General features: G+C 40.1%; 2 protein-coding genes across 9 annotated transcripts in view; both read left to right on the top strand.

Moving 5' to 3' along the window:
- Nucleotides 1-722: 722 nt before the first annotated feature.
- On the top strand, nucleotides 723-15,248 carry Ltv1 (LTV1 ribosome biogenesis factor). The gene is made up of 11 exons (XM_010626614.3): nucleotides 723-879; nucleotides 1,695-1,826; nucleotides 2,919-3,092; nucleotides 9,267-9,354; nucleotides 10,730-10,871; nucleotides 11,192-11,456; nucleotides 12,701-12,828; nucleotides 13,768-13,904; nucleotides 14,178-14,230; nucleotides 14,402-14,602; nucleotides 14,891-15,248. Exons 1-11 carry the CDS (start codon nucleotides 877-879, stop codon nucleotides 14,999-15,001), a joined length of 1,434 nt encoding a protein of 477 aa, XP_010624916.1. The 5' UTR covers nucleotides 723-876; the 3' UTR covers nucleotides 15,002-15,248.
- Nucleotides 15,249-16,032: 784 nt separating this feature from the next.
- Zc2hc1b (zinc finger C2HC-type containing 1B) overlaps nucleotides 16,033-16,480 on the top strand; it is a 69,299-nt gene continuing 68,851 nt past the window's right edge. For all 8 annotated transcript variants that reach the window (XM_010626615.3, XM_010626620.1, XM_010626623.1 and 5 more), the window contains exon 1: nucleotides 16,033-16,087. In XM_010626615.3, the coding sequence (XP_010624917.1) occupies nucleotides 16,060-16,087 (28 nt within the window). In that variant the 5' untranslated portion in view covers nucleotides 16,033-16,059. The remainder of the gene's footprint in view (nucleotides 16,088-16,480) is intronic.

The following is a 16,480-nucleotide window of genomic DNA, read 5'->3' as shown; positions in this document are numbered from 1 at the left end:
AAAAAAAAAAAAAAAAAAAAAAGTTTAACTTTATCCTAAAGCCAGAGAATAGACATTATACAGGAAAGTGACTTGGTAGTGTTAAAAATGACAAATATAATAATGCGTAATGCAGTGATACATTTGGCTATTTAGAAGTTGAAAAATGTATTGGGTGACTGCCTTCAGGAGGCAAAGTAAAAGTAAAAGAGATTCTGAATATATCTTATTACTCCAAATGCGTCTACAATCAGCAGTTTGGGGATTTTGTTGTTGTTGTTGCTGTTAATGGACACGAAATTAGTTTTTTAAAGGGTGGAAAGTGAAGACTGATTAAATCTGGCGCTGCCTACAGCAGCAAGGCCCCGCCCCGTCTCCGTTGCTGGGCAACTGACTGAGCCCTGGTCTCTAAGAGAACCAGAAGTGTAGACCCGAAGAATGACCGCTTCCCGTCTGAGTACCTGCACAGGGATTTCTGTTTGCTCGCTTACAGTTGAGAATAGGTAAGGAATATCAGTAAATAGAGATATTCGATTTGGCCCCGATTTCGGGAAAGCACGCTATAAAAGGAAGCCGCGAACGGTTTTTATGGCCCCAACGAGTCCCTTCCTGGATAGCAAAAATTGGCCCCGACAGCACCACCCGCCGTGAGGTGGGAACCGAGTTAGTCCCGCCTCCCAGTGGTTCTCGCGTTCTTTGAGACCAGCGTGCTGACGTAACTTCCGGATCGACTCGGCTGCTCTTCGGGGATTGGTCCATTTTCACGGCTACTGCGTTACCTAAAGCCCGGAACTTGTGGTCGCACGTGTAGGGAATCCTGCAACTGCGGCGGGGGATCCCAAGACTAGTAGGGTGACTGGCCGCTCCTCGCGGGGGAGAGCGCCGCACGGCAGCAGCATGGTGAGCAGGCGTAGGTTGTCTCTGCGGCGGGGCAGGTTCCGGTAATGCCAGCGGCTACTGCTTCGTGCGGCTGGCTCATGCCCCAGTAACCTCATCTCCCCGGGTACTGGTAGGGGAAGGGGCCTGAAGAGATGGCCTCCCCTTTATTCCTAGGGGTCTGCGGCTCTGCACGGCTTCAGTGAACCACAGCCCGTGTCTCCGACACAAACGCTCCCGGAACAGACGGTTGCTGGTCACTCCTATCGTTGGAGTCGCACTTGGCTGCCTGTTGGTTGTGGGAAAAAGAGAACTTGTGCGAGAATAAGGTCGGGCCTACAGTGAGACCACTTCATCAAAGTTGAGTAGCGAAATAAGAATACGGACGGAGAATAATCATCTCCGGGCTTTATGTACTGGTTGGTAGACCAAGGGTTCACTCTGGAACTGTCTACTCCAGAATCCCTCGGGACGGGCTCCTTGTCCTTCTGGTTCCTATCGGGAACCTTCCCAGAGCAGCCAGAATCATTTGTACATCACCGTGTTTAATTTCCTTAACCTGAAGTTACGTGCTGATTTGCTTGCTGAGAACAAGGCTTTTCTCACTGCTGTATCACCAGCTCTCATAACAAGGTCTGACACAGCGTAGGTGCCAAACTTAGGTTTGTTGAAAGAAGGCAAGTATGGGTTTCTCTGCAGCACAACTTCTGTAGTCTTTCCCAGAAGTGTACATTTGAAAAATCCGTTGGCTCTTCACTTGAAGGTGCATGTGAGAACTGTGGTATTATCCAGAGAATTTTTATGTTTTAATGACTTGTTCTGGTTCTCTTCTTTTAAAGCCTCATAGGAAGAAAAAGCCATTTATAGAGAAGAAGAAAGCTGTGTCTTTTCATTTGGTCCACCGGAGCCAGCGAGATCCTTTAGCAGCCGATGAAACTGCGCCCCAGAGGGTTCTGTTGCCTACCCAGAAAGTAAGTCCCGTTCTTTAGCCCTTATCTTTGCAGGTGGACTCTTTGTAGGGCTTTTGTTTTATTTTGCTTTTTTGTTGATCTTGTGGTGCTCAGGATCAGACCACAGTTCATGAGATCAGGGTGAGTACTCCACCCACCCCCAGCCCTTTATTAATAGCTTTTAGCTAAGTTTTTAGTTAAATTTAGTAGTAGTTGTAAATTGTTAGCCAGATATTATTCCCCAGCAACTGGTATGCTGAATGATCTATGACCCAGTTTTCAGTACATTGTGCTGATTTACATTGGGCACGTTTTTTTTTTATTGGGAGGATAAAGCATCTTTACATGAGACTTTTAAAATGAACAGATCTTGTAGAATAATGGTAAATATTCACTAAACCACTGACTCCAGTGTTGCATGGTGTTACTTAGGCCATGACCATATGCTCAATCTCAGCTTTCCCTAAAACCTGCCATCTCATAATCTCTTCATAGACTGCATATGTGTCTCCTAGTTACTCATCTCATGAAATATAAAATGTCCAAGCTTCTGGATTGGCTTTAGAACATGCCACCAAACCTTGGAAAGGTTGATTTACTTGTTAAAAGTGGACAATATAAATGAAAGTGATGGGAGACATCATATTTACTTTTTCAGTAAAGCTAGTTTTTTTTGTACATTGAATTGTCTTTGCATATAAATACAAGAGCATACTTACTTTAAACCCCTCGAGTCTTCTGTTAGTAGTACAAGGAATTAGTTATCTAGTACAAGGAATTAAACATTTGTTCCTGAAAGGAAAACCTTTTTGAGGTGAAGTCTCACTATGTTGCCCAGTTTGGTCTCAAACTTGAGGATTCAAATGATCCATCTCAAATTTCCCAAGTAGCTGGACTTTGGGCATCTGCCACTATATCTGGCTTGTTTTCATTCAGTTTAATTTTTTGTAGCACTCTGGTTTAGAAGCTCTCAATTTCCTGATTTTGTCAAGATTCTTTGTCTCATTACTCTCATGTGTCATCTGCCTTTTATGGTGAATGTTGTGGTCACTTTAAGATTCTTGGGCCTTATTTGTGGAAGGGTTCCTAACTCTGTTTTCTTTGTTAACCAAGATAAATGATGAAGAAAGGCTAGCGGAGCAGAGAAAGTATGGAGTGTTCTTTGATGATGACTATGACTACCTGCAGCACCTGAAGGAAACAGCTGGGCCCTCAGAGCTTATCCCCAACCACACCTCCAGTGTGTACAGCAGCAGAGATGAGAAGGAAGAAACTTCATTAGTTCCTGTAAGCTTTCTTAGTAACCTGAGAGTGAGTGTAGGAATGAAAAAAGAAACTGGATTGATTTTCAAATCATCATAACTGTTTGGGGCAGGAAACGGGGTCAGTATGAAAGGCACAGATAGGTCACGTCTCACCAAAATTGTATGTGTATCTACATCTGTAACATCAAGAGAGCAGGCCGCCTCATCAGCGGTGATAGGTGTCAAAAGTAAGTCTTTGGGCAGTTTTAGAAGCTGTGGTTCATAGACATGGTCATGTGAGGCAGCACTTTTCAATAGAAAAGCAGCTGTGTGTGGCCCACTTTATCTTTTAAGTACAGATAAGATTACATACTCTATTTGTATGAAGCTAGCACTACTTGTTTAAATTCTGTTTCCTGTTTATATTACAGGCGCCCATGTTCTGTACCTCAGTAACCTTTAAGTATAAATTTCCTTGTAGAGGTTTTTATAACACATGGCATTTTTGAAAAGGAGGCGTTTGTGGAGATTATAGAAGAGTTAGAATGGACACCAGTTTCCCTGTGGTTATTCTTCAGTCCTGTCGTGGTCTAGCATTCCTTTCCTTGGGGAAGATGGGATCATATTTCTTCTATAGCTTGTTGTTGAAGGAGAGTCAGGAAGGGTTATAGTTAGGTTTCTGGTATCATCCCAGAAAAAGTGGTAACACGTGCATCTGTTGCATCCATGAACTAGGTTTAGCTCTTAGAACACCCCCACGTTGCTGTCACAGTCAGGCCAGCTCCTGTTTGTCTTTATCCTCGGGCAGTTGTATCCACAGTAATAGCGGCTCACTCCCTTTGATACCCCATTGAGGGAAAGAAAGGAGGGGCCCAGTAGAGGCTCCGCTTTCTTTCTCCTATGGAGACAAAGTTTTAAAGTAAAAGTTCCAACTCATGGTTGAATCTATTGACCAATTTGAGACTAGCTTTTAGTCTTTAATTTGTTTTGGGTGAAAGTAATCATTAACTGGTTTTTTTTAACAGACTAAAGCCATTGAATGAATACTTCAGTTGTGTTTACAGCAAAGATATGTGAATTAGATTTAAAAACAAGAATGCCATTGATTTTTCTGTACTGCTGTGCAAAAATGTGAATTCTGTGTACTTTTTTGACTTTAATTTTTAACAAACCAAAATTGAATAGGCCAAAAATATGGATTAAGCCCTAGAAATAGAATGTAAGGCATTAGGGAAGGGCAGTAGAAAAATTAGTAATACTTGAGCTTGCCCTGATTTTTGCATGAAAAATGGGTGCTGCCATTGTCCACAATAGCTGAGCAAACCCAATGTGGTTGGGAACTGTTGCAACCAATTAAAAAAATTTGATTACTCTAAAAAGGAAAGTAATCACCATCAAAACTGTTACCACGTGTACAGTTTTTTTGACTAGCTTTCAAAAGATTGGGGAAAAAAACTACAGGTAAATTTAATAAATACAAGCTGGCTCCTCCCCATAGAATTGTAAAGGTGATCACAAAGAGTGGTTATTTAAAAAGCTGAAAGACTACATTTCTTTTATTATAACTTTATATATCAGGTTTTATTTATTTGGATGTGATATAGCAGTGCCTTTGGCTGTGTGTCACAGAAAATCCTAATCCAGACTTGCTTTATTTATTTTTTAATAAATGTTATTTTATCCCATTCCCCCCTTAAGCCCCCTCCCTTCCTTATGTACAAAAACTTCTTTTCCATTTTTCCTTCTGTTTTCACTGTTTTTCTTGTCCCTTTCTTCCTCCCTCTTCCCTTGTTCCCCTTCCCATTTGAACACTTTTCCTCCCATTTCCCAACATCCACTATACTCAGTCCTTATTTCCACTTTGGTTTATCACACCAGGGAAACAGTGAGGTATTTAAACATGTGTCTCCCATTTATTTCACTTAAGAGCATGGTCTCAAGGTCCATCCATTTAGCTATAAATGTCTGAAGCTCATCCTTCTTTATGGCAGAGTAGTACTCCATGGTGGTAAAACAAAAACCACATCTTTATCCACTCGTCAGTTGATGGGCATTTGGGCTGTTTCCAAGATTTAGCTACAAAAAACTGCTGCTGCTATAAACATGGGTGTTCATAGATCGCTATGGCATGACGCTTTTAATTCTTTTGGGACCATACCAAGAAAAGGCATAGCTGGGCAAAGTAAAACCTCTAGTTTTAGTTACTTGAGAAATCTCCACACTGATTTGCACGGTGGTTGCACTAGTCTACATTTTCACCAACAGTGGAGAAGTTCCTTTTTCCCCCACAGCTCCTCCAGCATTTGTTATTGGTTCATTTCTTGGTAGCAGCCATTCTTTCCAGAATGAGATGGAATCTCAGAGTTGTTTTAATTTGCATTTCATGAATGACCAGTAATGTTGAACATTTTTCCGTACATTTGTTTGACATTTCTAATTCTTCATCTGGGAAGTGTCTCTTCAGAAACGCCTTTTTTTTTTTTTTTTTTTTTTTTTGTACTGGGGATCAAACTCAAGACCTTGCACTTGTGAGGCAGGCGATGGAACCATTGAGCTAAATCCCTGGCCCCGGATAACCCATTTTTGCAATGGGTCTTTAAATGGGCAGGGGGTTAGCTTCCTTATATATTCTAGACAATAGTCCTTTATCTGAATAGCTGGTGAAAAACTGAATTGTCTCTTCACTATTGGTGGTTTCTCTTGCTGTGCAAAAGCTTTTTTTGTTTGTTTGTATAAACAGGTACAGGGGACCAAACTCAGGACCCTGTGGTTGCAAGGCAGATGCTGGCACCACTGAGCTAAATCCCTGGCACTGCAAAAGCTTTTTTTTTTTTTTTTTTTTTTTTTTTTTTTTTTTTTGTACCAGGAATCAAACTCGGGACCTTGAACTTGTGAAGCAGGTGGAACCACTGAGCTAAATCCCCAGCACAAAAAGCTTTTTAATAAGATGAGGTCCCAGTTGTTGGTTGTTTTTTGTAGTATTTCCTTGTTCATGAAGCCTTTGTCACTCCTGTGTCCTCAAGCGTTCTGCCTCTTCTCTCTTCCAGTAGATTTAGTGTTTTTGTTTTAATATTTAGATCTTTGATCCATTTGATTTTAGGTTAGTGCATGGTGAAAGATAGGTGCCTAGTTTCAGTCTTTGGTACATGGAAAGCCAGTTTTTCTAGCACCGTTTATTAAAGAGGGTATCTTTCTTCCAGTGATGGTGTTTGGCTCCTTTGTCAAAGATAAGGTGGTTGAGTATGTCTGGAGTTGTTTTTGCATTCTCTAGTCTGTTCTATTAATCTTCAGGTCTGTTCTTTTGTCAGTACCATGCTGTTTTTATCACTGTAGCTTTGTATATAATTTAAAGTCAGGGATTGTGATTCTCCCTGCTTTGCCTTTGTTGCCCAGAAGTGCCTTTGCTATGCTAGATTTCTTCTGGTTTCAAATGAATTTTAAGATTGTTTTTTCTAATTCTGGGAGATGTGCCATTGGGATTTTGATTGAGATTGCTTTGAATCTGTGTAACAATTTTGGTTGTGTGGCCATTTTTCAGTATATTGATTCTTCTTACCCAAGAATAAGGGGTATCTTTCCATTTTCTGATATCCTCTTGAATCTCCTTTTTCAGAATAGTGTAGTTTTCAATGTAGAAGTCATTTACTTCCTTTGTTAGATTGAGTCCTAGGTACTTCATCTTTTTGGATGCTATTATGAAAGGAATTGTTTCCCTAATTTCTCTTTCTGTGAGTCTGTTATTCGTGTACAGGAAGGCTATTGATTTTTGAGTGTTGACTTTGTATCCAGCTACACCACTGAATTTGTTTATCAAATCTTGAGTTTTTTGATGGAGTTTTTGGGGTCTTCTATATAGCATGTCACTTTTTCCTTTCCGCCTTACCTTTTACTTCTTTCTCTTGTCTAATTCTTCTGGCTAGTGTTTTCAGGACTATATTGACCCAGACAGTAAACATAATGTAAATAAGAGTCTGTAGTGTGAGTTGAGTTGTCCATGACTAAGCTTCAGTGTCATCTTCAGGCAGTTTATCGCATGATATTCAGGCATTACAGCATAAAGATACAGGAAAATAGAAAATATATGTGCTACTCCTTTAAGACACGTGATGTGAGTTTACCACAGGTTTTGTTGTTTTGGGTGGTTTGGGGGGTGTGATACTGGGGATTGAATTCAGGATCTTGTGCTTATAAAGCAGGCACGGTGCCACTGAGCTAAATCCCTGGCCTATGTTTAACACAGTTTTATTGTTGTTGTTGTTTTTTTTTTTTTTTTTTTTTTGAAACAGGGTCTTACCATGTAGTTGAGACTGACCTGGAATTCACTGTGTAGCCCAGGCTGGTCTCGAACTCACAGCAATTCTCCTGCCTCAGCCTCCCGAGTGCTGGGATTACAGGGTGCACCACCACGCCCGGCCTGTTTACCACCATTTTAAAGAGTTACTAATGGAATACCCCAAAAACAGAAGCAAAAAAACATTAACTTGAACATGTTAAATGGGTAAATTATACAAAAATATTGTGTTTTTAAGTAAAACTTTGTTGTAGTAAAAGATATTGCCGTTAATGTCCTTCAAAATACTTCCCTTGCTTGGGACACACTTATCACATCATTCTCACCACTTTCCAAAGCTGTCCTTGAAGGCGTCTTCTGTGAGTGCTGTGGGTACTGCTAAAGAGAGCGTGAGGAATATTTCAGTCAGGAAGCTGAGAAGTGCAGTAGTATTGTGGGAGTCAATGGTTGGCATGTGAATGTTCACTAAATTGTTTTGAATCTTACATGACAGGCGGGCTCTGGACTTGATTACTGTAGTCATCTTACTAAGTAAAAGTGAGAGATTTTGATACTTGGAGTAGTTCTTGATTTTACCGGGCCTTGAAAAACCAGGACCTATTTTAAGTTCCGGAATGTTGCGTGACGGAAGTATTTGGGGAGTTTAATCTGGCAGAGGTACCATGGTTAGATTAGGTGTGGACCAGTGCAGCAACTACTGTGGTGATCTAACTTGGGTAACCGTAAGTAAGACAGTGCCCAAGGGAGGGAGGAAATTCTGCAAGAGCTCAGAGGGACATAATGGATAGGGATGATTTGTGACTACTGTAGGATTTAAGACAGCTGATTCAGAGAAGGGTGGAAAAGTGATTAGGGCATTATCACCAGTTTAAGAGGAAAAGATTAATTTTGTTTTGAAACTTCAGGGCAGTGGACTTAAAAGACCTGGATTTGAAAGTGGAACTTCTCAGTGACCTGACTCGGGCAGATGTACTGTTCAGCCTTTTTTTCTGTTCTTTCCCTGAAACCTTCTGGTCCTCAGGGCTTAGGGTTACATGGAAGAGTGTTTTAGGTGGTGCTGGGAATTGTAGGGCAGTAGCTTGGGGGTGGTGCCGGGATACAGAATGGGTAACTGGCACTTGGGTAAGAGATTGCACAATGCAGTTGTCACAGTTTCCCAGGGTAGTGGGTAATTCAAAAGAATTTTCTCACCATTCTGGAGGCCAGAAAGTTATCTGAAGTGAATATATTCATAGGGCCTGTTCCTTCTTGGGCTCGTAGAGGCTTGGTCAGCTGCATGGCTCCCAGGTCAGGGGCCTGCTGGGCGTCCGTCCTCAGATTGCCTTGGCTCAAGGGTGTGTCACTCCAGTTTACTCCTTCGTCGCAGATTGTTTTCCCTGCTGGGTCTGTGTCTTGTAGCCTTTTTATTAGGGTACATCCTAATCCGGTGCAGCCTCGTCTTAGCCTGTTATGTCTACAAGGACTTAGTGCATTTTTGTTGCTGATAATAACTCCACCATGGCCTTGCGTAAGTAGCAAGGAAAAGAGACTTATTTTTGCTCACATCCAAGGTTGAGGGGCCACATCTGGTGATGGTCTTACCGCTGGTAGAGACCAAAGGTAGCACATGGTGTCACAGAGCCAAATGAGAGACCTAGCAAAAGTGGCTTTTATAGCAAAATCACTCTCAAGATGACCTGTTAATCCGTTCATTAGGGCACAGCCTAGTTGTCCTTTGGCGTAGCTGGTTTCATCCCTTAGTATCTTTTAGAGTAAATTTTAAGAAGCGTTTCAGAGGGGACAAGTTGTAGCCAGTGTTATTTTACATACAGTCATTGTCTGAGGAGCTGGGTGGACGTGAATTTTGAGGGGACACTTTTCAACCCAGTAGAGTAGGTGAGAAGTATTTTGTAAATAAGTCTAACAGTTTTGTGATTTCTTTTCAAGAGCACTGGAATTAAGTTGCCTTCATCAGTGTTTGCATCAGAGTTTGAGGAAGATGTTGGATTGTTAAATAAAGCAGCTCCAGTTTCAGGTGGGTTTAGTGTCTGTACCTAATAAAGGACTGAAACAATTTAGATGTCCAAAATTCAAGTTAAAATTCATGAGGAGGGAATGAGTGTGGTTCTTTTAAAGTATGTCTTCACATTCTTAGGTCTTTAGAGATTGTGTGTGGGGGAAAGCTACATTTGTCTGTAGGAAAATTTTAACATTCACTTTTAACTTCTTAAAAAGATAATGGTGATATTCACCATTTGTCGCAGATAGTGTAATTTTGAACAGTAATCTTTTTGTCTTTAAAATTTCTCCCAAGACCATAAATACATATTCTATGGAAGTCCATTCTACCATCTATGTAAGATACTCTGAAAAAGTGAGTTTTTAAAAACTGTTGAGTACCAACATTGTAGGTTAGAACAAACACAAAAATCCTCAGAATTAGTGTATGGTATTTTCTCCTAAGTGGCCTAATTGTTGGCTAACACTTGCCCAGTAGTATTTATTCTACAGATTTTTGAGTAGCCAGTGTGATAATGTCTTGTGTTAAACCAGAATAAAACACAGTTCCAGACCACAAGGAATTTCTGTGAGTTACAAAGGTAATAAATGAGAGTTAAAATTTCAGTATAAAAGTATTAACATTGGTGGGTGAGAGGTACCAGACCTAGCCTTACGGAGTTGGACAAGGCTTCCTAGAAGATACTAAGTTGATTTCTGTTTTGTTTTGATTTGTGCTGGGTATGGAACCAGAGTCTATCACACACTAGGCAAGTGCTTAACTACTGAGTTACATCCCCAGCCCCCAGTTGATTTCTTACGTGGAAGGAAGGAGAGCTGGGAGTGAGAAGATGTTCCAGACAGAAGACTTTGTACAAAATCTAGCGAACGTGAGCATGTGAAGCTGAGTACACATTAGCATGCAGAGGAAGGTTGAGAGATAAGAAATGTGTCTGGAGAGTTAAGCAGTGGTCATGTAGCATATGGTATTGGAAGGTGTATCTGATTAAAAATTTGAACTTGGAATATGTTCCTGAAATCTAGTATTTTTACAGATGGAAGAAGATAGCTGAAGAAATCAATTGGATTTTGTTAGATTTTATAGTACTGAAAAAACAAAATATAATAGTCTGTAGATTCTTACTGTGAATTGGTTCTAACAGGTAAAATTTAACCAGTTTCTTTCTGCAGGTGAGAGCTTTGAGGTTTGCTAAATGCAGAGTTGAATATTCTACATGTGCAGTGGAAGAGTCAATGAAAATTAAGAGGAATTTTTTCCTTCCATCTTTATCTGTTTCTAACTAGACTATTTTATCCTTGCCACCTAACTGGCATCTAGCATGTCATCAGTATTTGGATTAAGTAAATTGTACTTTTTGGGGAATTCTTGCTCAATTTTTTTTTTTTTCTAGGACCTCGACTGGATTTTGATCCTGACATTGTTGCAGCTCTTGATGATGATTTTGACTTCGATGATCCAGATAATGTGCTTGAAGATGACTTTATCCTTCAGGCCAATAAGCCAGCAGAAGAGGAAGAGGGAGTGGAAATTCTGTACGTGTGGTTTGTTCCAAAGCAAAGCTGACCTGCCTTGCTTCTTCAGTAGGAGGGTAACCACATTAAAGTTCGGAAGAGACCTGCAAGAGCACTTAACCTGAGACTCCAGGTCTTTGCCAGCTACTGATAGGTGCAGGTGAAGTCTGAGAATCTTGTTTACCCCTTGTTTTTCTTACCCTGCAGATTGGTCAAGCACCATCTCTGCTTCTCCCTACACAAGAACCTTTCCCACATGCCCTTTGGTTTTATGTGGTAAAGTTTCCTTGTTTCGTTGTTTTTTGAAGTTGTTTTGACAGGTGATGACTCTCTGACTGTAGGAAACCTGAGAGTGAAGATGGCAGTGAGTGGGAAGATGTGGATGAGGAGACCGGAAGAGGCAGTGTCGATGAGGGTGACTGTGACTCTCTGGGCCCATGGTCAGAGGAAGATGCGCCGTTTCCCCTTGGAGAACCTCGTGGGGCCATAGAAAAGCATTTGTTCTGGGAGGAGGAAACAAAAAGTCGCTTCACAGAGTATTCTATGACTTCCTCAGTCATGAGGAGAAATGAGCAGCTGACTCTACACGATGAGAGATTTGAGAAGGTAAGGTCCCCCAAAATGACATTTCAGTACTGTCTCCTAGTAAATGTCATGGTTGGAAAAGAGCAGAATTGGAACCAAACGCTAAAACTATCGGGAGCAAAATAGCTCTTTTTTTTTTTTTTTTTTTTTTTAGTTAAAACATAAAGCCACTATAGTTTAATCCTGGAAGGAATAGTATAGTCCCAAAACATTGGTTGATTAAAACATTCTGACTCAGTATTGACATTTTGTGAATTTTTGCTGTTTTCCTAATGCATTGGCCTGAGCATAAATGAAATTGCATTTCTTTGTTTCTTATATGTGGACTTTACAGACAAAGCAACACTTAAGAACACAAAGGAAGTAGAATACCAGATACCGTAAAGGCCTGAGCTGTAGTGTACTGGACTTGATCTGACAAAGCAGCTCCGGGGCTGACAGCTCCGTCCCATGGACTGTATGTTACACAAGCTCAGTCCCACCTGCGCTGCCCAGGGGCTCTCACCCTGCCGTCACCTTGGACGTGTTTATTATGTGTGTTGTTTATGGGTTTCTGATGCGTTTATGATGTATGTTGTGTATAGATTTGTTTCAGATTAGAATGAAAGTTCCCCAAGGGCAGATGTGCTTGTGTGCAAGCCCTAAAGGGGTGTCTGGCCCATAGTAGGAGTTCACACTGTTCAGTAAATGATGGAAGGAAAGAACGGTTTCCTTCAAGAGGAACCGAAAATACAGGTTCCAACTTAGCTGCATCTTCAGGAAGTATTAGTTTCCTTCTCTTTTAAGAGCAGCCAGATGATAACTCTTCACTAATCAGGAAATAGATCACCACTTGAGTATTCCGTGACAGCACCTACCAGTGCTAATAGCATTTGATAACACCGTGAATACCATCTAAACAAACATGAAATGTATACATTAATAGGAGACTGTGTTCATTTACATGACCTTGTAGTCTGCATAACCAAGGAATTTCAAAATATTTTTTGAATATCTGGAGAAAAAGGTTTCTGTCAAGTATTTTTTTATCTAAGCTAACTAGATAACTTTTCCCTATCCATGTTAAAAGTTAGCCTATCTCCAGTCTACATGTGAGTCTGGCAGGAATTAGTCCTGTTGTCTCTACTAATACTTTCATAAAATTACCATTAGCTGTGATCTTAGGATAGGGCTTAAAAATTATATAGGTTAAAAATAGCATGTAACTACTGTAGTTAATGAGTACATTTATTTTTCATGGTATCCATTTTCTGTTTATGTTCCAGTTTTATGAACAGTATGATGATGTTGAGATTGGAGCTCTGGATAATGCTGAATTGGAAGGTTCCATTCAGGTAGACAGCAACCGTTTACAGGAAGTTTTGAATGACTACCATAAAGAGAAGGCCGAGAAGTAATGTGGCTTTTTTTCTTGTTTATCTGCTTTTATTCCATCTCCAATTAGGATCTGTACTTCTACAGCTAAATTGTGGGGGAAAGATCCACCTAATCAGAATCCATCATCAAGGAAAACATACATATTCTATACGTTTTGCCTGATATATTGTTCATGTTTTTCCTGCATTTAGAGTTGAGTTCTGAAGCTAAATAGTGATGCTAACAAAATACAGGGAACTACTTTCTTAGTCCCACTGACTTGAGAAGAGTCGAGGTAGGATAACTGGGTCAGTGGGAAGTATGAAGCTACTCCAGTTGGAGAATAGGATGGTGCTTCTAGTGTCTTTGGCTAAGAAATTATTGTGACATACAAGTATCCATTTTTTTCTTCTTTCTGAAATTCTAGGAGTTCTTAGAAATGAATAGTTGTGGCATAGAGAAATAAGAATTTTTCTCTTCAATTGGATTAGCAGAACTGACCAGCATATTACTATCAGCAAATCAACATCTGCATCAAGTTGACTTCTCTGGGAGAAACTGGAGAGGTGTTTAAATCTGGTAGAAAGGCCCTAGTTCCGTGATCATTGTAACATATGCCGATCCTACAGCAGGAAAAGGGGTTACATAGTTCGAAGTTTGTAAATATGTTGAAAACATGGACAGACTAGTTCTTTTCTAAGTTTTAAGAAAAGCCTGTCATAGGGAAGCCACCTTCTTGATGTGTACCTCTTTCTAACATTTCAAAGAGGCAGATCCCTTACCTGTTAGCAAAGTTAATGCAGCAGGTGGGGGGGAGTAAACAGCGGGGGGGAAGAGGCAGAGAAGGGTTTGGCCAGATGTGACAGGAATTCACAGGAGTGTGTGGATTTTAAAAGTTGCTGTTTTCATAGCACTTTCAGTAACAATAATAATGAGTGTAGTTTTTCCTCTTTGTTTTAAAAAATTCAACCCAAAGTTGTGTAAAGCTGAATACTCTTGAACCCTTTGAGGATCAAGACCTGCCATTGAATGAGCTTGATGAGTCTGAAGAAGAGATTATTACTGTAGTTGTTGAAGAAACCAAAGAGAAGTGGGATTGTGAATCCATTTGCAGTAAGTGTCTTAGTGTCTTCTGCTAAAATTATGGTAGTAATTTTACAGTGTTAAGTACATCAGTTTTGAAAAGTGCATATATTTTAGTAGAAGTTAAGCTTTTAGGCAATTTGTAAAGAGTAATATTCCCATTACTGAGTTATAAACAGTTTTAAAACAATTTGTAGGAGAGACTCCAGTGTTTTTCTGCACCAAGGTCAGGAGTATAATAGGAATGTAGTAATGTTTTGCTGAACTGGAAGTGTACTTGCTGATACATGATTTCTTTTTAAGGTACATACTCAAATTTATACAATCATCCACAGCTTATCAAGTATCAACCAAAGGTAAGTCTTGAGTGTCCTGAGGTTTTTGAAATACCTAATGCAGGGAATGGAGTGTGCATATCTTCTCACAGCAATTTTAACCCTTTGTGGCGAAGCACCATCAGTGTCATGAGTGAGCTACATTTAGTGGGAATAGTAAATGACTGTAGTTCTGTCTTGTCTTTATTTCAGCCCAAACAAATTCACATATCTACTAAGACAGGAATACCTCTCAGTGTCTTACCTCAGAAAGGACTCACAGCAAAGCAAGTTGAACGAATGCAGATGATTAATGGCAGTGATCTGCCTAGGGTATCAACCCAACCACGCTCTAAACATGAAAGCAAAGAAGATAAAAGAGCAAGAAAGCAAGCTATAAAAGAGGAGCGCAAGGTGAAATAGTTCCCAAGTTTACAAAGAGTTGGTGGAGGGGAAGTTGAGGAATTTTCTTTTCCATCAAAGTAGTCTGTATCAGCTGGGTGTGGTGGCGCATGCCTGTGATCAGAGCACTTGGGAGGTTAAGGCAGGAGGATCGCTGTGAGTTGGAGACCAGACTGGGCTACATAGTGAGTTCCAGGTCAGCCTCAACTACATAGTGAGACCCTGTCTCAAAGAACCAAAAAAAAAAAAAAAAAAAGTATCATGTTTAGGACGTGAATAACTTACAGACCCTTTGTACAGGAACGAAGAGTGGAGAAGAAAGCTAACAAATTAGCATTCAAGCTGGAGAAGAGAAGACAGGAAAAGGAGCTGCTGAACTTGAAGAAGAACGTTGAAGGTCTAAAGCTGTAGATGTGGCACAGTAAGGATAAGGCACATTCCCCGTTAGGGCTTCTCGTTGTTCTCCATAGTTAGCCAGGATCTTCAGAGGTAACTGTACTCTGCCATTTTCCCTGGCAGATGTCGAAGAGAAAAGTACAATTACAGTATTTTTATACCAGCAAGTTCTCCCTGTCAGCTGTCTTGTGAATATTGTAACATTTTAAATTTAAATTATAAGCTTAGATTTGCTCTAAAATAAATGACTTCATGAATATGAAATGTTTGGATAAATTAAAGGAAAATATCTTCATAACTTGAATGGAACTGGTGTATTCATTTATTTGTATGGTTGTCATAGTTGTTTTTTGCAGATGTTCTCAAATATTTCTTTGAAACCTCTCCAAGCCTTTTTAGGAATTTCATGGCTTAATATGCTGTGTGTAGAAAAGTGGCCTGGTTACACTCAACTTTGAAATGCTGAGTTTATCTTGTTCAGTGATGAGAAGAGTCTTCCTGAGAGGATTCCACTGGTTGGAAGCTGTTTTTTCTTGCTGTATACAAAAGGACCATTTCAAAGGGAGGATAAAACCGAATATTGAAGTTAGAATTCAGATTTCCTGTTGCGTTTCTGGATGGCTTTTGGATTTCAGAATAGTGAAGTCAGGAAACAGAACAGTTGAAGAAGTAATGAAGAAAACTACTTTGGATTTAGTGAATCCCTAGCTCACAATCAGAAATATTTACGTAAGTTTGAACTAGAATATTGCAAATATAATTTGGAATCTTTTATTTTGTTTTTTGGTACTGGGGATCGAACTCGGGTCCTTGCACTTTCGAGGCAGGTGGTGGATCCACTGAGCTAAATCCCTGCCCCCTTGGAACCTTTTATATCCGACAAATGCATAGTTCAAAACTTTTCATGTTTTTGATGCGATGTTTCTGTTTGAACATCCACAAACTGTTTGAGGTTTAGGCATTTGACACCATCACAGTTGTTCATTATTTGGTAACCTGTGCCTCTGTCAGTGACTGCTGAGTTACCTGGCCTATAAAAACTGTGGTAACTGTTGGTCTGAGTGAGGATCAGTATGTCTGGGTCACAACCATTTTTGGCAGGTGAGCTACATTGGAAGTGTTTTCATCTCTAATTCATTTGATTGTGGCTTTTCCAAAGCTGCGGTAATCTTGTTCTACCAAGTGTTACCATTTTAAGTCTAAATAAATTATTGGAGGAGCTAGGGATGGTGCTGCACACCTGTAAGTCCAGCTTTCTGGGTGGCTGAGCAGGAGAGTTACAGGTTCAAGCCTAGCCTGGGTAATTTTTGACTCAGCAGTACTATGAAAAAGTTTTTTTAAAAGGGCTGGGGATGTAACTCAGTGAGAAGAACCTGTTTTCAAAGCCAAGTTCTCAAAAAAAAAATGATTATTGCAGGACATTTCAGAGTTGTGAAAATAATTGCATTGGCTATTCTACCAACATTGATTTTTTTTTTTTTTTTTTTTTTTTTT

Source organism: Fukomys damarensis, unplaced genomic scaffold (genome assembly GCF_012274545.1).
Source record: "Fukomys damarensis isolate Sample0158 unplaced genomic scaffold, DMR_v1.0_HiC HiC_scaffold_14, whole genome shotgun sequence".
NCBI lineage: Eukaryota > Metazoa > Chordata > Mammalia > Rodentia > Bathyergidae > Fukomys > Fukomys damarensis.
This window is presented reverse-complemented; position numbering and strand designations above follow the sequence as displayed.